We start from the raw sequence: 21,309 nt of genomic DNA on the forward strand, positions 1-21,309 counted from the left end.
CTGGCAGGGCATGTAGTAGTATTTTTGGAATCGGGGCGACGAAACAAAACCAACGGTGCCAGTTTCAAGCGAATCGGAGAAGTTTGGATCCGGGTTCAAATCCCAGTGGGGTATATTATGAACATTCTTTTTATCCGAGTTTTTGCATTGTTTCTGATGTTTTTGAGGGCGCTGATGACGAAAATAACATCTATTTCGACCCCAGACTCAGGTTCAAACCCGTCAGGGTTAAACAAAGGCGAAATTAACACATTTGTTGGCTGAGCGATAGCGAAGCCTGTTACTCCAGTGGGGTTGAAAAGTTTTTTCTGTCTGTCTGTCTGCGTGTCTGTGTGTCCGCACTACTCCTCCTGAACGGCTCGGCCGATCTCGGTGAGATTTTGCACACTCCTTGGGTATGTCCTTGGCTCGGCACACGCGAAATTTCACTACCCTAGCTCTGGTTCAGTTTTTATAGCCAAAAAACACCTAGAAAACGGCGAAAAATCGAGTTTTCCGCAGATAGATCACTTCTGTCTTGGAGAAAGGGGGGTCTGGGGGGCGGAGCCCCCCAGCCTCGACAAGTTAAAAAGTGACAAGGGTCAAGATCGTGTTATCTGAAGATAAAACAACTCTATTTATAATGTAGGGGGGTCTGGGGGGCGGAGCCCCCCAGCATTCAACAAGTTAAAAAATAACCAACAATGGACAAGCCATTGCCTGCCGCAGGCAGGCTAGCGCCGCAGGCCAAGGTAGGTACTTACGCCAGGCGCGGATTGGAGAAACAGGCAGCGAGACATCGCGAAGCCTGTTACGACAAGACGCGGTCTGGCGTAAACCTACCTTGTTAATGTACGGGACGGGCCAAAGTTGCCGATGTTTATCGCTACTTTTCCTGTTATTTTTTTCTTATACTGGCACACAGTGCAATACATTGGCATTAATTTTTGGGGAGTAAAATGCAGACGTTATGTGAGGTGTCTTGCGATGCGGTAGCGCTGTTCACGCCCAGCAAGGCTGTGGCCCGTCGTGGTCCGGGGTACCATGGGTTGCCTACCCTTCAGGCGGTCCGCTGGTGACAGCGTTGGGCTGTATCCAGGAATCACCGCAACGCAGCAGGGGTGCTCTACTGCACGCAGATTGAACTTTTCGTGCACGCTGATAGCGGGACCCGTTATCAGCGTGCGTAGTAAACAATTTGTGGCGGGAGGAACTCGCCATGCGTCCTTGAGTGGACCATGTTTGGTCCACGCATCCTTGCGTGCATCAGCTTGGTCCAAGCTTCACTGGTCCGTGTCAATCGAGGAAGCGTGGGCCGACCTGTGGTCTACACGCAAGTCAAGCAAGGAAGCCGAGGGGGCCACCACTCTCATTTCAGGCGTACACAAGATTACGGGATTACGGGATATTTACCAGGGATTACGCGTAAAATTTTCGAAAATTGGTTTGAAAACGTTGAAAAATAGCTCGAAAACGTTGGAAAATGACTCAAAAACGTTGAAAAATGACAGAATTTTGTCAAGGATTACGTGATTACGCCATGGATTACCAGAGATTACCAGCAAACTTGTACGCAGGATTACGGGGGTGGTGGCCCCCTCGAAGGAAGCGTGGGCCCAATTGCGGTCCACGAGGGAAGCCTGGACTTTGTCCACACTTAGACTGGCAGAGTAAGGAACGTGTATCGTGTAGGCCTGAGTGCAAGACTTGTACATCTTAACACATCTTTCTTTAAAGTTTTGTGGAATTGATTTCACGGGAAAAATAGACTCTCCAGGAATAAGTTAACGCACCAACAAGAAAGAAAAATGTTGAGAATTAATTTTATTTCTGTCATATAAATCTAGTCGTGCCAAGTAGTTTCGACCATCAACATGCTCGGGAAACGAGTGCATCAACGCAAAATCGGTTAAAACATAGGCATTCTCAGCTGTAAGAAATTTGAAGATTCCCGTGTTAATGCACGTCTCTCGAAAAGTCAAATTCAACAGTAGCAAGGGGAAACTGTGGATAACTAACATAACTTCACAATATGCCAAAACTTTCAAAAAACTATTCGAGTCACTTGTCTGCATTCATAATTCGATATTTCCACATGCTACCACTAGGCCTGGTCATCTAGAGATAAATAAAAAGTTGGCGTCATGCTCTGTGGGTTCGGAAATGAGTACAGCTGCCGGCTCGACTGAAGATATCTTTACATGGAATCATACAAAGGCATCTCCCTATGAATTGTGGGATGACGTTTAAGGTCAACCTTCTGGCTAAAAGTCTTATTGCAAATTGCACACTTAACAAGCTTTTCCCCCGTGGATCCTGAGATGAGTTCTGAGGTTGCCTGCTTGAGAAAACGTCTTGTAACAAAGTGTGCACCCGAAAGGCTTCTCTCCTGTATGTGTTCTAAGATGAGTTCTAAGACTTCCTGCTGCCGAAAACTTTTTATTGCAAACCATGCACTTGAAAGGTTTGTCCCCTGTATGGGTCCTAGCATGGTATTTGAGTCCCTGTCCAGTGCCAAACTTCTTTTTGCAAACTACGCACTCCAACTCCAAAGACTTCTGCCCCAAATGGGCTCTTAAATGTTTGAACAGATTGCCTCTATCATTGAATTTCTTATTGCACACTGTGCACTTATAGGGCTTTTCCCCTGAATGGGTTCTTAAATGAATCATGAGAACATGTTTACGACTAAACTTCTTCGTGCAAACTGTGCACTCGAAAGGCTTCTCTCCTGTATGGGTCCTAACATGGATTTTAACACTATTTTCAGTGCCAAACTTCTTGTTGCAAACTGCACACTCGAAACGCTTCTCCCCTGTATGAGTTCTAAGATGAGTTTGGAGATCACTTTTTCTTTTGAACTTCTTATTGCAAACTTCGCACTCGAATGGCTTCTCTCCTGAATGGGTTCTGAGATGAGCGTGGAGGTAACTGTTAGAACTAAACTTCGAGTTGCAAACTGCACACTCGAAGGGCTTCTGCCCTGAATGGGTTCTAAGATGAGTTTGAAGAATACCACTTTGGCTAAACTTCTTATTGCAAACTGAGCACTCAAATGGCTTCTCTCCCGTATGGATTCTGAGATGAATTTGGAGAGCATGTTGATAACCAAATGTCTTGTTACAAACTGTGCACTCAAAAGGCTTCTCCCTTGTATGGGTTCTAAAGTGCGTTTTCAGATAACCACTGTCTTTAAATGCCTTATTGCAAATTGTGCATTTGAAGGGTTTTTCTCCTGTATGGATTTTCTGGTGAGATCGCAGATTACTGATTTGACTAAATTTCTTATTGCAAACCATGCACTTGAAAGGCGTTTCTCCTGTGTGAGTTCTAGCATGTTTTCTGACATCAACTACACTGCCGAATTTCTTTTTGCATACTACGCACTCGAAAGGTTTCTCCCCTGTATGGATTTTTAGATGGCTTTGGAGGTTCCCTCTTTGACTGAACTTCCTATTGCAAACCGTGCACTCGAAAGGCTTCTCCCCTGTATGGATTTTTAGATGTTTTTGGAGGTTCCCTCTTTGGCTGAACTTCCTATTGCAAACTGCGCACTCGTAAGGCTTCTGCCCGGTATGGGTTCTGAGATGAATTTTAAGATGGCCCGTTGTAGTGAACTCCTTATTACAAACAGTGCATTCGAAACGCTTTTCTGCTGTATGAGTTCCATGATTGGTTTTGAGTTCATGCCCGTGACCAATTTTTGTGTTGCAACCCGCGAACTCGAAAGGCTTCTTCCCTGTGTCGTTGCAGACTTGCTCTTTCAGCATCGACGAGAACGGGAATTCCGTACCACCCGAGGAAGCTTTGTTCAGCATGATTCGATGTGACCTTATCTGAAACACATAGCGAAGCGAGCAGATAAGACATTTTGCCACTGAGTGTTTCGGTTGCGTGGCGTTTAACTGCAAGGCGACAGGGTTTAAGTAGTAGAGGCGTTAGTATGATGCGATTTTGGGAACCAAAGCAAGGCAAAATTTTAGAACAAAAGTTACACCATGGGTTTTCACACTGAGCCTTTTACTGGCCGAGAGTTAAATGGCGCCAAGCAAAGCGTTTGAAAGTGTGTACTTGGTCATGCATGCGTTTGTGAGTGTGTACTTGCAAGCATGCACTTGCATGTACTTGCATACATACTTGCGTCCCCTCGCCTGCGGGGGGACGGAACTTCCGCTGCCCCTCTCGTCCCCGTGCAGGCGAGGGGACGGCAGAGTGTGATAACTTAACTAAATTAACGGAAATAACGCTTTTGTTATTTATTAAAGGTACAACCAATAACCGCAAACATTTGTAAAAGAATTAACGTTTATTCATAGTAACAATAACTGTGGATAAACATTTAAACGGTATAAAAGATCACATTTTTGAGTAGTACAACTCGTTTTGGTTTAGCAAAATAACGGTTATTCCTTAGTAACGATAATCCTGTAGCAATTAACGGTTACATTTCATATTAATAACATAATGTTTAATCGTTATCATAGCGGGCAAGCGAAGCAAGGCTAGACGGCTTCCTCGCCGAGCTATAAGAAATCGCGTCCACGATAAGTCGGCGCTTCGAGTCCTAAAGTCTCCTCTGGGGGCCCCAAAGGGGTCTATACGACTCTAGCGGCACTTATCAAGCCGTACGCCAGGCGAGCGCGCGGAAGGAGAAAGAAGCGCATCGTGAAATATAAAAAATAACGTTAAATCGGAACGGTTTTGCGATTATTGATATGAATTGCAACCTAAAAACGATGGGCCACAATTAACGTTATTAATGGTTCTCCAATGATTAAGGTTAATTTCAATAATCGTTATTCTGTATAACCGTTAATAGCTATTAACCGTTGTTAACCTGATTAGATGTGGGTATAATTTTATCGGTAATGTTTCAATCGTATGTTATATTTGTTACTAACATTAACTAACAAAATTAAAATAACGGCAATAATGGTATCTTCCGAATTTCCGTTAAGTTACCGGTTACGTTAAGTTTTCGCACCCTGGGGGACGGAAGTTGTGTACTTCTTTTCTTCCTCTTTTCCAACCAGCGGAATGGCCTATTGTAAGTGTGTACTAAGAAGACAGTAAGGTTTTGTAGTGTAGGCTTTTAAGAAGGTTAGTGGTAAAGCAATGGTATACTTACTGGTTTTCTTCCCGTTACAGTTGAAGCAGTCCGTCCGACCGCCGGCCGACTGTTCTGGGCGCTCCTCCAGCTCGTCCGTCCTGGGCGTCGTGTCGTGGCCAACTGAGAACGTTGACTGACGATGTTTATGACGCGTTCCACGGAGAAGGTGTGGGAGAGAGAGAGGAGGTGGGTGGCAGAGTCCGGGAGCAGGCGGCTTGTCCAGTGCAGGGCGAAGCGTGTCGCTGTACCCAAGCGGCAACAGCCTCGTGCGCGCTTGAAGTGATGCGGGCTCTGCGGCTCGCCGGCGACGGGCGGCTGAAACAAACGAAATCAAACGTTTGTCAAGCACATTATTGAAATTGAGTGAACCAAGTCGTTTTCGCAGGTGGTACACTACTGTACACTTTGCAGACTGAATAGTGTACGTTGTTTGACATGAGTCAGCCAAGGTTGAGTGATGGCTACTTGCAGGTATGCTCAGAAAAAGAGTCTACGACATGTCCTTACACACTGAGGGCAGGGATGGCTGTAAATTAGGGTGTGCTTGCCATGTACAATTTTATTTACAGCATGCCTGTCAAGTACCCTCTTAAAGGCCTTCTAAGCATTTAATTCATAACTACAAAGAAAATAAAAGGCTTTGTACAATTGCTAATGAATATTACAAATATTACAAAACCTTTCTCACCCAAATTTGGGCAAGGAACCTTTCTCACCCAAAATTTTCAGTCCTGATTATCTCTCATTCTCGGTGTTGCTCGATAAAGTTGCAAAGAATTCATCTAACCCCAACCGACGCACGCGTGTATCATTGACGCTATCGGTAGTCTTTTCTTACTTCTCGGGAAATTACATCATTAGTTGAAGTTCGTTCAGTCGAAGAAGAAACGCATCTCGGACTGCAGATAGGTGCCAGCTCAAAATTCCCGATCTTTCCTTCTATTTAATAATGTATCCCCGACTTCCGGTCTAGCTCATCCCTCAAGTAGCATTCAGGATGTTTCATACGCTGGCAGACGAACAAGCGCGGATTGGTGCGATATGCGGAACTGTTCTATGTTTGGAATAGTGTGTAAAATCTTCTGTTCCCTTTTTCAGATCACGCTCGGACTTCAGCCATCGTAAGCTTATTGGAATCACGTGAGACGCAATGAGACAACTCTGCCTTACTTCGATCAGCTCAACTGAAATGCAGTATCTGACTTCCGGTCTTCGCTTCATCCTTCCAGTACAAGCCGGTCAATGAAGTAACGTATCACAATGTAAGTACTTTCTGGCCACATCTTGGCGTAGCAGGTTTCTAGCGAAGACCTAGGAGAACTTCTTGAGGTGCTTTAGTCAGATCTTTTCAAAAGGCTTTTTCCGCAGAACGTCATGTGAAGAATACGAGGGAAAAGAAGCACTGGAATCAGTTCCTCAAACCGTCTTATGTGGAGGTTTTAGCGGGTTTAAATCATGAAATTAACCATTTTCAAAATTTTCAACAACATTAAGAATCAGATAAACCCGGTTTCCCTTTAAAAACCCGGCTTTTAGGACTTTTACCGGTTTACTTTCTCAAGCGTTTCTGGGGGGAAGTGTCTTTTCAAAACATTCCGCAACGCGGGAAAGTGGGAAAAAAACACTGGAACCCCTTCAAAAAACGCGTATTTTAGGGGGTTTTAATACAAAAAATTTTAACCATTTTGGCAAATTCCAAAACATTTGGGCCTAATAACACGGTTTCCCCCTAAAAAGGGGTAATACCGGTATTTTTCTTCACGTTGGGGGAAAGTGTTACCCCTCGGCAAGCTGTAGCAGATCTCACGCACATGTCGTCTCTCGTTCGTTCGCTGTCAAACCGACAAATTTAAGTTTAAATTTGTATTAAAATCACTCAAACATGTCAGTGACAACGAACGGGAAAAAGCATAGGATCTTGCCGAGGGGTAGACAACTTCGTAAAAATTTGTACTAAGTTATTTCAAATTCACGTTATTTCATGTACTTTCAACGTTATTTCAAGGAAAATGTACACGAAAATTCAAGTTGTTTGCCCCTCGGATCTTGCATAGAATAATTTCACATTTACCTGAGGTGCTTGCGAAACGGCGAATTTTTATGAAGTCTCTAACTAGAATACTTACTAGAAACCTTCGGAAGTATTTTGAGCATATAAGGTTATTTAGCGTGTTATGCAAAGAAATAGCTCGAAAATTAATCCAGGAAGTGGAAAAAATAATTTGACCTATCTCAAAACCGAGGTTGGGTCTTCTTCTAATGTGCCATAGAATAGTTTACATTATCACACCAAATTATTTGACTGAATTCCTAACAGTTTAAGAGAAAATCCAGACGATAAAAGGATACATCTCTACTAAACCCCTTTTAAGCTCTCAACTTAGCAAAAATTTGAAGCATCTCAATCGTAGTCAACATGACTCTTTTGATACTGCTGAAATGAGATAACTCAACTTGTGATTTTATTAATCTATTGTTAAAAAAATCAAGTCAACTTAACCCTCTATCATTTTAACAACCTTAATGTAAAAAAGAATCAAGTCAAAAATACACCACAGTAACAAACAGTTACTTTTGATGTTTATCTCATAATGTGACTTAAGGGGGGACCCTGGTGAAACTTTCAAGTAGGCTTTAAAATAATCCCAGAAAGTTGAAACTTTGCTTGATTATTAGGTTCATTATGGTGAGTTCATAAAACAAAATTCAATCCAAAATGTTGAACGGTCTCTGAGAAAAGTGGCTTTTTAGTGTTTTTTAGAGCGTTGGAGAAAAATCTTCCTGCGTCTTTCATTGGAAGGGAAAGTCTTGAAAATTTTTTGGGGTTATCCTTAAGATGTTTAGAAGAGATTTTAGTGACGGAATTTCCAATTTCAACTTCTGTCCTGAGATATAAATTTTTAAAATTTTAACTTTTAAAAAAAAGTGAACTTTTTCCCTTTTTTTTAAAACTTTTAGGTGTTTTAAAAAAAGTAGGCCTGATATAAAGGGTTCCGTCACAAAAATTTGTCGACAAGTCTCAATGAATAGAGTCCATGCAAGACGACTCATGTAGGTGTCAACCAGGAACACAGAAATCTTTCTACGAAAAAATTTTTTGTCGACTGAGCAAAGCTGTGAATTTGGCGTATAAGCCAACGACATCTGATCTCGTTATTTCTTTCCAAATGATGAAGGAACTACCCACATAGTTTAAAGGTGTTCAACCTGTTGAACCTGAAACCTTTTATGCACATTTTTATCTATGAACTTTAAAAATACTATTTTTGGCAGTTTTGGCCATTTTTTCACCAGGGTCCCCCCTTAAAACAATTTTTTGTTTCTCCAGAAAAACAGTTGAAATGGAGTTATCCCCTCTTCCGCTTCCTGAATCAGTTACGAAGTAATTTCTTTCGTTTGCTCAAAATACTTTGCTATGAGAACCTACTTTTCTTTGTAAGGCATAAAATTGTTTGTAAAGTTTTCTGAGTGTAGGTATGCAACTGTTTCTGCAGACCAACTCCAAGCATGATCGTTTCATCACATTCTGGAGATTGGTTCCTCGCTGCATCAGAAATAAATTCTGGGACTCCTTGTTCGACCGAACATTCCTTTGCACTTGGAAGGCTTTCTCTCCTGTGCGGGTCCCAAGGTGAGTTTTTGTCAACTGTGCCCCCTTTATGGGTTCTCAGATAGGTTTGAGAATGTGTTAATATTAACTCCGGATAAAGAGGCTGGTTGTTTGATACTGACCATAGTTGGTCCAGTACTCACTTATCCTTAGTTGAACAAGCCTAAAAACTTTCAACTCAAGCCTCAGTTTAATCGATCTGCATTTTATACTTTGTAAGCTAAATCTTGTATCAAAACTTGCACAGCATGAATCATGTGCACTCGCTTTTGTTTCTTCTCGTTGGCCATTTGTAAAAGAGAAAAATGGTGCAGACCAAGTTTTGTACGTTGCTGGGTTTGGCCTACACGAGAAATAATTCTGCTGGAATCATCAAAACTCTCATCCTCAAAATATTTTATCTTAGATTTGACCCTGGTATGTCTCATTTCACTTCTTTTACTCTATTAAACCATTACTATGTAGTCAATTCCATAAAACCCAAAAGAAGCAAAAGCAAATTTTTTCAATCCTTTATTTTGACCTATTTTGGTGCTTATGTCAAGATTGGGGCTTCTCCATGACCCTGGGTGATAAGAATGATCCTGGCTACCCTCAATTTATGTAGTCTCTACTCAAACGAAGAAACCCAAACTCAAGTCGCTCCAAAACATTGTAATGAAATTGTCTTGAGTAAATTTTACGTTTATAAGGGGTGTCAGGAATTTAAATTGGAAGAAAATGCATTGCTTCAGCCAAAAGTTGATTTGGAGTTCATTAGTTAGCTTTTTCTAGAAGGTTCAGTGCCCTTTTAATTATGAGAATGCCTTCTTGATAATAAGTGTCAAAACCCTGAATTGATCTGGGGTTGTTGGACCCATGAGCTGAACGCACTAACAAAGTAATGATCTATTTGTTTAGGTTGTTTGCAACATGTAACTTCAACCACTTGGTCTCAATAACTAACCTATTGAACTAAAACGTTGCAAACAACCTAAATGCATGAATCATTATTTGGTCAATGCGTTCAGCTCATAAGTGCAACAACCTGAGACCAAAGCAGGGTTTTCACAATTATTATCAAGATGGAACATTTTCATGATTTTAAGGGCACTAAACCTTCTAGAAAAAGCTAACTAATGAACTCCAAATAAACTTTAAACTGAAGCGTTGCATTTTCTTCCAATTCAAATTCCTGACGCCCCTTGTAAACTAGTAAAATATTCTCAAAACAATTTCATTAAATTTTTTTAGTGCAACTTGTTAAGTTTTTGCTTTTGTAGGGCTTCTATGGGATTGTTGCTCCTAGGGACTACATAGTAATTGTTTAGTAGAGAAAATAAAAACGGACTCCGGGGGTAAATCGAGATGGAATATCGGGGATAATTTTGATATTTCGAAAAATTCCTTCAAAACCAAGAATTAGTCAAAACCTGGCCTGCACCATTTTCCTCTTTTTCCTATGACTTAAGGCAAGAAAAAAAGAAACCCCGGCAAAAATTTTTAGAAAAAAAAATCGCCCGGGACATTTTTTGGAAAATTTTGTAAAAACTTAAAAAACAGAAAATATCTTAATTGTTAATTGAGGTAGCCAGCTTTCCTCCTAGTGGTACTTATTGAACCCACAAAGTTTGAAACAATTCCGTGACCCAATCCCAGATCCCGGTCCACTTTGGGCAGGAGTTGCTCTTAAAGTGTGGCTTGGTTTTATATTGTATGATACTACAGTAACTTTAAATTGCCCTAGGATAATTTGAGAAAAAATGTATTTGCCAGATTCCGTCAAAGCTATCCGCAAAAAAAAAATTTTATGCCTTGTTTCCATACTTCCAAATTTCAAATAATTTTGAAAGGTCCTTTTAAATGGTCAATTTTTTAGACGAACTGGTTGAACAAAATCCTTGCCACAAGCAAGTTTCTCACATTAAGTTGTTACGTCGTGGATTGGATATGTCTGCACCCAAAATCCTTTCTTACGGTTTGGGAAATAAATCTTAGACAAATAATTCCCCCCAGAAAGGTTAAAAAAAAACAGTAAGTCTTTCTTTCTTTAAAAAAACTACCTTTTTCGTCCACTTCCTCTAGTTAATTTTTTGCCAACCAAAGTAACCACTTCCTGGTTTATTTTACTTCTTGTCCTTAAAGCGGGTATTTTCATTCCTCACCCTTTAAACCATACCATAACTTTTTGGGAATCATTAAATTGGTCCACGCCGAAGAAATTGAAAACTAACAAGAAAAAAAATGTTTGTCCCAGACAGAAGTACAACAGCAGGCCTGGCAGCGAACTGCGTAAGGCACGTGCAACTTTTGAAACAAAAGCCTATCATATGTATGAGAAATTCTGGGAAATAGGATTTTCATACCGGAAGTTGACTCAGCGCTATTTACGCTTCTCAGCGCAAGTATTCAAAAAGTATGGTGAAGTAACTGGGACTTGAGATTGAACTTGAAGCAAAGAAATAAGTGCGTCGTGTGTGGTGACTCGTTCAAAATACAGTGAGGCACTGCATTTAAAACAACGTGAAGTGTTACTTGACTTGTAGTGATTGCATAGCGTGCTAAAAAAACTTTTTTTTTGTGACTTTTGAAGATTTATTTCGTAAACGGCTGGAATTTATAAATTATGCATAAAGTAACTAAAACTCAAAAATTAAAATTTTAAATTGAAATCACCCTGCGCATAACTTTTTTTATCTCTACCTGTTAACGAACCCAAAATCTGATTTCATGTTGAGTTCGCACGCCCTGAGTGAGCGGCGATCGAAGTGCAGTGGACAATGAGTGCCCCAACCGGCAGATCTCTCTCCCTCTTGGGGCGTTCTAGTGCAAGGAGTGCAAGAGAGTGGAACACTGTCGGCCTTCGGATCCACAGCAGGCTGATCACGAGAGTCGTTTTCGTCGCTCTGTCTCTCTCGCACTCACGGGGCGTTCCCTATAGGTGAGAGAGAGACAGAGCGACGAAAACGTCTCTCGGAATCAGTCTGCACCCGGCCACTTGTCGCGGCCCGCCGGGGCGCCGAGGTCCGCCTGACCCTGTTTATCTGCCGCGCGTCGCCAAAGTGGCACTCTTTTATCTCTCATGAATTTTAACCGGGGCCGCTGGTACAAGTCGGCGGCGTGGTCGCGGTGGCGTCGCGAGGAGCAGCGGGGATGAAAAAAAAGGAGAGGGACCGGATCACCGTTTTGAGTGGCGGCGTCGCACGACCACTTTGAGTTTTACTTCTTTTCATTTCATTCGTCGTTGCCCCTCCCCCCTCTACCCCCTACACGTCTCCGTGCCCACCCATGCAAGGCGCCAAGGAATTCCCCCCCCCCCCTCCCAATCTCTCTCTCACTCGATATCTTCTTCACTGATAAAAATTTTGTAACTTAGCGACATATTTGTCACTAACTTTTTTAACGACAACATTTGTTGTGAAATGAATAGCTTGTTAAACCATAGTGGTACAGAAACTAAAGGATAATTTCACAACCACTAACTTGTAATAACACATCAACAGTCCACCTTCAAAAACAAGTCGTTGACGAACAACAAATGATGTTCTTCAACGACAAGTATTGTTAGTTGAAAAAGATTTTGTTATGTCTGCGACAAGTACTCATGGAGAACTTTTGTCGCTAAATTTATTTTGCATGGTTCTTTTTTTATCAATAGTAATTTCCCTATGACTTGGCGAACAAAATAGATGAATATTCATAATACGCTTTAATTGAGCAGATAATTGCAAAAGATGTTGTTTCCACTCAAATTGTATTGTTAAGGGTGATGACAAGAATATTGTTCTTCAATGACAAATTGTCGCTTACTTGAATCAAGGACATTTGTTTCGCTTTGGTTCATGATGAAATTCTATGTTTTGGAACGACTAAATTTCCACTCATCTGATTGTTTCTGCACAACCTTTTTTTTAACAGTGTTGTTTACTTGCCTTTCGTTTCTCACTCGCTGTGCGCATTGAACTTTAGCCCCCCTTCCCCCCCCAAGCCCCAGATGGATGGAAGATTTTTGGCTCCGAGGTCTGGGGCCCCCCTGGCCCCAATATTGGGGCCCCTTCCCCCCCCAAGAATTTCCCAGCCCCGGGCCCCCATGACCCCTTTACCCCCATTTGACCCCCATTAAATTTACCCCGGTGAAGGGGTTTTGCAAATTTTTCTTATGAATTGGGGTTTAATTAAAACGGGGCAGTTCGTTTTGGTTCAGTGAATTCATGTTTGGACACTTTAAAATTTTGGGTTGGGGTCCCCAAAACCCTAAACCCCGGTGGTTTTTTGGGCCTTTCGTTCTCCCCTCGGGGCTAACAGCCCCCCTTTTCCTAGCCCCTAGATATCCTCCTGAAAGGTAGACAAAAAGTGCTACTTTGCCCCCCTCCCCAGGCCGCTTCTGGATCCGCCACTGCGACGGCATTTCTCAGTAGGAAATTGAGAGCGTAGCTAGCGCGAGGGAGTCAGATCCGTCGCAGAGCCAGCTAGCGAGTCCTGGGAGAGAGACAGACTGAGAGAGAGAGAGAGAGAGAGAGAGGGAGAGAGAGAAAGACACACACCGCTGGGCAGAAAAAAGGAAGGCTTCTTGGTTAAAAAAACCTAGGTCAGCCGGCTTGTGGGCTCCCCCCTGGTACAGAAGGCTTTGGCCCCCCGGTCCTTTCAGTCCGTCCCCCCCCTCCGCCAGTAAGGGGGCCCCCCTCGCCGGGGCTTTCGCTTTTTTTGCGGGGTGCCCCCGGGCCCGGGGGGGGGGCCCCCGTTCGGGGCCCATCCGGGGGCTCCAGGGCCACCGCTCGCCTTGGGGGGTTCGGCAACCCCCTGCCGCCCCTTGGCCCGCCGGAAGGGGGGAAGGCAAGTCCTCTCGGTTTCCCCTTTTTTTTTTCGGTTTACCCCGTGCTGCCGGGGGTAAAAAGGGGGGGGCCCGAATTCGGTCCTTCCCCGCAGGGGCCCGAGTGGCCCCCCCCGCTGGGTGGGATTCTCCCCCCACTCGGCCCAAAAACCGAAAAGCTTGGGGGTTTCGCCCCTTCCGGGCTCCGGGGGGCTAGTGGAAGAGTCCCTAATGACCTGGCGGCCAGTTTTACGGAGGGAGGGGGAGCACACAGGGGGCTCTCAAGAGCGAGGAGCACCCGGGCGAGATGCAAGCGCCTTCTTGCTGTGTAAAACGCATAGCGCTGCAGCCGGTCTCCGCTGCCGGCTCCACCCTCGGCCTACAGCAAGGCTTACAGTGGCGTGGCGCCCCCGGCGCTTGCAGTGCCGCCCCGTGCCGCCCGCCGCGCGGCCCTACCGGCGTCTCTAGTGAGGCCGGTCCTTGCTGGCTCGGCGCGCGCCGCGCCGCGTCGGGGTTGTCGGCGGGGGTGGGGGCGTCGAGCCGGGCCGGGCCGGGGGTGCGCGTCGGGGCTCCATCCCCCGCAGACTCAGTCGCCAGCCGCTCGCGCTGCCGGTGTGTTCAGGCCAGCCCCCCTCCGCCCGTCGCGCTCTCTGGCGGGCACGCCGGCAACCGCGCGGCGCGACCAGCAGCACGTCGCTCTCGGTCCCTTTCCTTTTTCGTTGACTCCCGGTGGCGTCGCCGTGTTGTCGTGGTTTTTGGAAATTCGGCGTTCGGCTCGCGAGTGCGCGTCGCGGTGCCGCCGGTGCACGCGCGCGACGACGATGGCGGCGCCGGCCGCCGCGTGGCGTGGGACTTCCCTGCCGACGCGGCCCGACTCGAGGACGACGACGAGGACGTAGTGCAGCAGCGCGTCCGCCCGCCGCGGCCTCGGCCTTGGATACGGCCTAGCGGATGGCCTTGTGAACGACCTTGTGAACGGCCTTGTGGACTGTCTTGTGCGCGACCTCCGCCTTGTGGACGGCCTCCTCGACGGCCTTGTGGGGGCTTGTGGACGGCTTTGAGCACGGCCTTGTGGATGACCTTTTCGACGGCCTTGCGGCCCGTCTTGTGCGCGACCGCCGCCTTGTCGACGGCCTCCTCGACGGCCTCCTCGACGGCCTCCTCGACGGCCTCCTCGACGGCCTCCTCGACGGCCTTGGGCACGGCCCCGGGCATGGCGGCCAGGGCGTGCCGGGACCGCTGCTCGCGGAGTGCCGCCCGGAGCGTGGCGCGCCTCGCGCCGCCGCGGGTCCCCCGGGCATCCTCCTCGCGTTCATCATGATGACAGGTGAGACTCGCCGAGTGCTTCCCCCGCGCGTCGCTCTGTCCCTCTCGCTCCCCGGTGGGACCCGCCGCGAGTGCGACAGAGACGGAGCGACGAGGCAGCGGCCGTTCGGAGTGGTCGTCCTGGTGGTGCGCGGCTGCGCGCACGTCGGGGACGTCGGGGTGCGTTTGCGGCGACGCGAGTGAGTGGTGCGCTGGGCCGCTGCGGCGCGCTGCGCACAGTGGGCCAGAAGACCGGCGGAGGCGGCCAAAACTCTAGACGGGTTTTGAGCTCCAGAGTCGCTAAATGGGACTGGAACTGAACGTGTGACCCCACCAATGGATTGCTCTCCGAACGAGGAATCCATTGGTGGGGTCACACGTTGAGTTTGAGTCCCATTTAGCGACTCTGGAGCTCAAAACCCGTCTAGAGTTTTGGCCGCCTCCGCCGGTCTTCTGGCCCACTGTGCTGCGGCGCGCTGCGGCGCTGCCCCGCCAGGTCCAGCAACGGAAGACGCAGTCGGATGTCGGATCGAATATATTTTTGGGGATGACAGGGCCGGGCGGCTAGGAAATCGAACTGCACGCAGTAACGCAGTCCGCAGCCGCGATACAACTGTGTTCATGCTGAACCTCTTGCGGATATATGCATGCAGTGCAGTTGCGAAATACAGAGAATTTCTCAATAGCAGCTCACCTAACGTTGCACGTGAATTCTTTAAGAGTCACGTCAAAAACGCACAGTGGGCCAGAGGCGAGCGGGTGACCTCACCGATGGATTCCTCGTTCGGACAGCAATCCTTTGGTGGGGTCACACGTTCAGTGCAAGTCTCATCCACACTCTTAAAACCTTACGAAGTATTGTGAGCATACATATACAAACTAAAATACTTTGTTATACGAAGAAATAGTTCGTAAATTACGAAGTATTTTCTTTGTAAGTTGTAAGCTTACGTATGCTCAAAATACTTTGTTAACAAACTACTTTTCTTTGTAAGGCCCAAAATAGTTTGTAAGGTTTTCTCAGTGCAGCGACTCGGGAGCTCAAAACGCATTTTGAGATTTTGACCGCCTCCAGCAGTCAGTCTTCTGGTGCCCACGGTGAAACGGTGCCTGGTTTTTCGAGGCAGTCTACGGTGAAGACGTTGGCAATTTCCGGGAAAGGCGTGGGAAAACCGGGAACGGTTTTTGCCGCGGAATGCACGGGGTGTCCCGTCGGGTTCACAGGTCACTTCTTTGGCGATGCGTGAGGCCTGCGTCTCCGGGCGCTCCGTGTGCGCGTCCTTCCGTGGACCGATTCCTGAGAGAGAGGGAGAGAGAGAGAGAGAGAGAGAGAGAGGGAGAGGAGGGAAGAGAGAAGGAGAGAGGAGAGAGAGAGAGAGAAAGAAGGAGAGAGAGCGAGAGAGAGAGAGGCTGGCCCGCCGCCAGGGACGTGCCGCGATACCGGAAGGCGAAAGGCGCGTCTCTTTTTACTCCGACGTGGAAAATATCGGCCGGCCGTGCGCCGCGGCGCTGCAGCCCGAAGCGTCGCTCTGTCTCTCTCGCACTCACGGCGCGCCCCGCTGGGGTGCGAGAGAGACAGAGCGAACCGTTCGAAACGCAGCGCGCCGCGTCCCGCGGGCGTCCAGCAGCAGCCGGATTCCGAGAGTCGTCTTCGTCGCTCTGTCTCTCTCGCACTCATGGGGCGTTCGGTATGGGTGCGAGAGAGACAGAGCGACGAAAACGACTCTCAGAATCGGTCTGCGGGCCGAGTTGGCCGCGCTGTCGCCGTGAGTGGACGGGACGGAGAGGCCCTCGGAGGAGAGCAACTCGATTTGACGGGGTCAGGGCGTTTGTGTGTCTTTCGGGGCCGCGCGGCGCGGACCGCCAGCACCGCCAGCCAGTGCCGCGCCACGCACGCCACCCCGCGTGTCCGCACTGTAAAATTGTACCAAACGCTGCGAGGGCGTGGACACCTTAGCGATGCACACACTGAGAAAACCTTACAAACTATTTTGGGCCTTACAGAGAAAAGTAGTTTGTAAATTACAAAGTATTTTGAGCATACGTAAGCTTACAGAGAAAATACTTTGTAATTTACAAACTATTTCTTCGTATAAGAAAGTATTTTAGTTTGTTATATTTATGCTCAAAATACTTCGTACGGTTTTAAGAGTGCACGGTTGAAACCTGAAGAAGTATTTTGAGAGCATATGCAATGTACAAACTGTTTAGTTTGTTATACAAATAACAGGAAAAGTAGCGATTTACATCGGCAACTTTGGCCCGTCCCGTACAGTAAGATACGTACGAATTTCGCCTATGTTTGACTCTGACGGGAATTAAACCTGAGTCTGGGGTTAAAATAAATGTCGTTTTCGTCATCAGCACCCTCAATAACGTCAGAAACAATGCAAAAACTCGAATAAAAAGTATGTTCGAGAAAATAGCCCGCTTCGGGATTTGCCCGGGCCGAATTCCCGCTTCTCTGGGGAAACCCGGGGGGAAAAACCTTTTGGGGTTTTTTTTTTCGGGCCGCCCCGGGGACCTCCAAAAATACCCTACATGCCCTTCTAGCTGCATCCGTTTGCCGAGGATCCTACCTCGACCCATTAGACCATATGCACGCAGCAAGGCGTCCCCGGGGCTCGGATCGGATTTGTCTGCCACCGAGCGGTTCTTAGAGGTCACCCAAGGAGGCTGCATACCAAATTGGTCCAAGATCGGAGCACGGGACGTCCTGGAGGACGGACGACACGGAAACGTACGGATTGCACAGCAGGGATAAAATATTTTATATGCCCGTACCAAATCCGTCATTTTTTTTTACAAAAAAATGAACGGGACGGGCCAAAAATTACGGAACATTTACTTTATAAGATAACACATGTTCAAAATACTTCGCTATAAACGAACTGCACACTAAATTATTACTGTGAAGTGTTTCGTGCATAAGCTTTGCACAGAATTATAGATGCGTATTAGAGTACATGAATTTGAACGAAGCTAAGCATGAAAGCGTGCATTGTTTTCACGCGCATGCACAATTCTCTGCCAAAACTATACACAAAGAAGTACGCACGTTTAGTGAGTGGTTTTGTTTGTACTAAGGTTTCAAGAGTGTGTGATCCACGCGTTTGCTACCAAGCGGCGACAGGATTTTCACAGTGCGGGGCTCACACAGCTTCCACGCCCATGCAGGCTATTCTCAGAGGTACCACCGGACCGGAAACTTCGCGGCGAGCGACCCTCGGGGGCGAAGTGACCACCGCCACTCTACGGGCCGGTCGGCCAGCAGGCTCATTCCGAGTGGGAGGTCTCTCTCTCTCTCTCTCTCTCTCTCTCTCTCTCTCTCTCTCTCTCTCTCTCTCTCTCTCTCTCTCTCTCTCTCTCTCTCTCTCGCACCCACGTGGTGGCCCGTAAGGGTGCGAGAGAGACAGAGCGACGAAAGCGCTCTTCGCAGTGAAGCACCTGCTGCGGCCGGCCGGATAGTCAAAGCCAAAGCGCAAACCTATTCATTGATTTAACAGCAAAATAATTAATTCCGTTTATTTAGGCTCGCGGAACGGGCCATTCAAACGGGGCTCTCGCAAACGGCTCTGATCGAAGCTGGCTTTGCGTTCGGTTGACAAGGCCCGCACCGAGCGACCGACCGGTTGGACTGCATCGGTTGAGCCTCTGCCTACACTCTGGTCGCAAAGTGCGTGCCGCGTTAACATGAAAGGGCGGCGTATTGGCGACGCGTCGTGCCTCTTTTGGCGTTCCACAAAGCTATCGCATGGTTTCACAATGAGCTTTTAGGCCTTCACTCACAGGGCTGTCACAGGGCTTTCACGGGGATTTCTCCACGGGGCTTTCACATGGCTTTCCCTGGGCTTTCCGGGGGGTTTCGCCATGAGGCTTTCACGTAGCTTCCTGAGGGCTTTTTCTCCGGGCCGCTTTCGTTGGGCTTTCAGTCGGCTTTCACAGGGCTTTTACTTGACTTCTATCAAGCTTTCTTTTTCACTTCACTTCCATCAAGCTTTCTTTTTACTTGACTTTTACGAAGCTTTCTTAGGTCTTGCGCAGGTTGTTTCCCGCGCTTTCACTTGGCTTTCATTTGACCGTGCTGGGCTTCCACAGACTTACACTGGGGGTTTCACAAGGACATTCTGAACAGCGGGCCTCTAATGGACTTTCAAAGGGCTTTCACCAGGGATCCTTAACTTAACTTAACATTTAACTAACACTGCTTTCATAACGTAACATTAGACAATGTCCCCTAAAGGTTAAGGGTACGGACTTCTGCAAGTACTTCCAAAAGTATATTCACACAAGTTCGAGACAAAAAGAAATAACTTACCCTTTTGAAAAACTTTAACTCTTATGATAACGTTATGATGCCCTTATGAGGTAAGTTAAGGATCCCTGGCTTCCACTAGGATGTCACAGTGCGTTCACAAGGCTTTCACGAGGGCTTTCACGGGCCCCTGGCACTGCTTCCACGGCGCTTCCACGGGTTGGACTGAGAACGCAGATGTCCGCAGAGGACACAATGGTCTACCTTCCCCTGTGTCAACACGACGGCCCTGACCGACCGCCGTGTCCCAGTGGGGCGAACGGATGAACGGCCGAAGCGGGACGCTTTGGCCAAATATTGATATTTCTGGTTCTTCCTTTTGGCGCCGCTTTTTCCCTTGGCTTTCTCTCCCCCCCTTCCCTTTTTTCCATGTGTCGTTTCACCTTTCGCTCTTGTCCTCGTGGAGAAGCCTTCGTGTCATTAGGTTGTGACTGATTTCTTCTTGTTAACGTTTCTCTCATTTCCCCAAACTTCCTTTGATTGACGTCTCTGCCGCTCTTCGCCCGGACAGAAGTTCATTTTAAGATTCAAGGTCGAATCAACGTCGATCTGAAAGGTAATACTTTCCTCGTCGACAGCAATGTGCTTCGAATATTCGTTGATTTAAGGTCAATTTCAGGTCGATTAAGGCTTTCCAGTCTGTCCAATCTTCTAAAGGCCTAAGTGTTCGATTTCATTGAAAGTCTGAGGTGAGAATCGATATTTTATCGAGTGTGACGTCATTCGACCCAGGATCGAAAAATGAATGTTCTGCTGAGTCATTCAGCAGCGCGTGCGAGAAAGAGAAGCAGAGCGATGCCAACTGTAGCGCTGTGCCGAATCGCAATGTCTCTATCTTCGTTTCAGTGTAGGTACGGTCTATCGCTGTTTCGATTTGTTTTGGCCCTTTCATTGTGCTTTTTCTTATTATTTCTCCCTTCGAGGCGCGGCCGTGGCCAAGAGTAGGAGGGGGGGGGGGGGGGCAGCTGGGCCGAAGGACCGGGGCCGAAACAAAAAGTTTTGTTATTAAACTTCGCCATCTCGAAAGATCACCTCGGGAATGAGACTTTTTAATTATTTTTCTGTCGTCCGCCTTGAATGGTCCCAGAAGGCCGGCCGGCCGGGACCACGTCGTACCGGATACCAACGCCCGGCGGAGCGATAGAGCGCCGTCTTGTCTCGTTCAAGGGACAGGCAGGAATAAGTGCACCCGCGGCGCACAGTGGGCCAGACAGAAGACCGGTGGAGGCGGTCAAAATCTTGGACGGGTTTTGAGCCTCAGAGTCGCTAAATGGAACTCGAACGTGTGACCCCAAGAATGGATTCCTCGTTCGGAGAGCAATCCATTGGTGGGGTCACACTGGTTCGAGTCCTGTTTAGCGACTCTGGAGCTCAAAACTGCGTTTAGAGTTTTGGCCGCCTCCACCGGTCTTCTGGCCCACGGAGTCAATACGCAGGACGAAGAAGTGCTGCCGAAAGTGCGGCGGAAGCTAAGTAGAATGAACGCGGGTCGTCTGCTGCAGCCTGCGATTCCGGGAGTCGTTTTCGTCGCTCTCTCTCTCTCTCTCCTGCACACAAGCGGCGTCCTGTATAGGTGCGAGAGAGACAGAGCGACGAAAACGAGTCTCTTGGAATCAGTCTGCTGGCGGCAAGTGGCTTATCTCCGCGTTACGTAATTTACGGACGGCCGCTGCCCAGCGCCGCGTCGCGCCAAACTCGACGGCTAATTTAGTGCCGAGCCGCCTCTGGGGAGGGTCACTGTCGGGCCGCCTGTTCACTGTTTTAAATTCGCGCGCTCGAGATACACTCTGAATCGAGGGGGTATGCGCACTCGTGTAATAGTTTGGTCACTCCATCTGTAACAGCACGCGTAACAGTTTGCGTAAAGGCCAGAACTCTCAACATTTTAACATTTTTTCGGGCTTGCACGCTAACGGAACCTGGTTTTCCCAGGAAGCCGATGGTAAAGGTATGGGCGATTTCCAGGAGGTTCCTGGGAAAACCAGGAACCGTTTTTACCGTGTGGGCTATGTTTACTTGAGCGTAATGGACGGAATACCCTAGTCTCGTGAATAAATTTCCCATAACACGAAGGCAGGTTTCTTCGTATCACGTTTTCTTTGCGTCTTACAATGAAAATACTTTCTTATACGATTCGTATTTTGGAGAAATATTGCTTCGCATTATTATGCTTTCGCCGCGGAGTCACTGTAACACAGCCT

The 21,309-nt window shown here is 47.2% G+C and overlaps 1 protein-coding gene and 1 long non-coding RNA gene across 3 annotated transcripts; one reads left to right on the forward strand and one right to left on the reverse strand.

Moving 5' to 3' along the window:
* Positions 1–1,834: 1,834 nt before the first annotated feature.
* On the reverse strand, positions 1,835–5,398 carry LOC117640309 (gastrula zinc finger protein XlCGF57.1-like). Its single transcript, XM_034376711.1, has 2 exons — positions 5,108–5,398; positions 1,835–3,815 (listed from the first exon to the last, which is right to left on the reverse strand). The coding sequence occupies exon 2, from the start codon at positions 3,795–3,797 to the stop codon at positions 2,271–2,273; it is 1,527 nt and encodes a 508-aa protein (XP_034232602.1). The 5' UTR covers positions 3,798–3,815; positions 5,108–5,398; the 3' UTR covers positions 1,835–2,270.
* On the forward strand, positions 5,134–8,736 carry LOC117640310. 2 transcript variants are annotated; one of them, XR_004587422.1, is made up of 3 exons: positions 5,134–5,255; positions 6,188–6,351; positions 8,584–8,736. It is a non-coding gene; the product is annotated as an uncharacterized LOC117640310 (long non-coding RNA). The 2 variants fall into 2 exon arrangements; XR_004587423.1 differs by lacking the exon at positions 5,134–5,255 and adding an exon at positions 5,927–5,998.
* The last annotated feature ends 12,573 nt before the right edge of the window (positions 8,737–21,309 follow it).

Source organism: Thrips palmi, unplaced genomic scaffold, assembly GCF_012932325.1.
Source record: "Thrips palmi isolate BJ-2018 unplaced genomic scaffold, TpBJ-2018v1 HiC_scaffold_12, whole genome shotgun sequence".
NCBI classification, from domain to species: Eukaryota; Metazoa; Arthropoda; class Insecta; order Thysanoptera; family Thripidae; genus Thrips; species Thrips palmi.

Coding starts and splice junctions, on each gene's coding strand:
- LOC117640309 (XM_034376711.1), bottom strand. CDS start 3,797: ATGCTGAACAAAGCTTCCTCGGGTGGTACGGAATTCCCGTTCTCGTCG.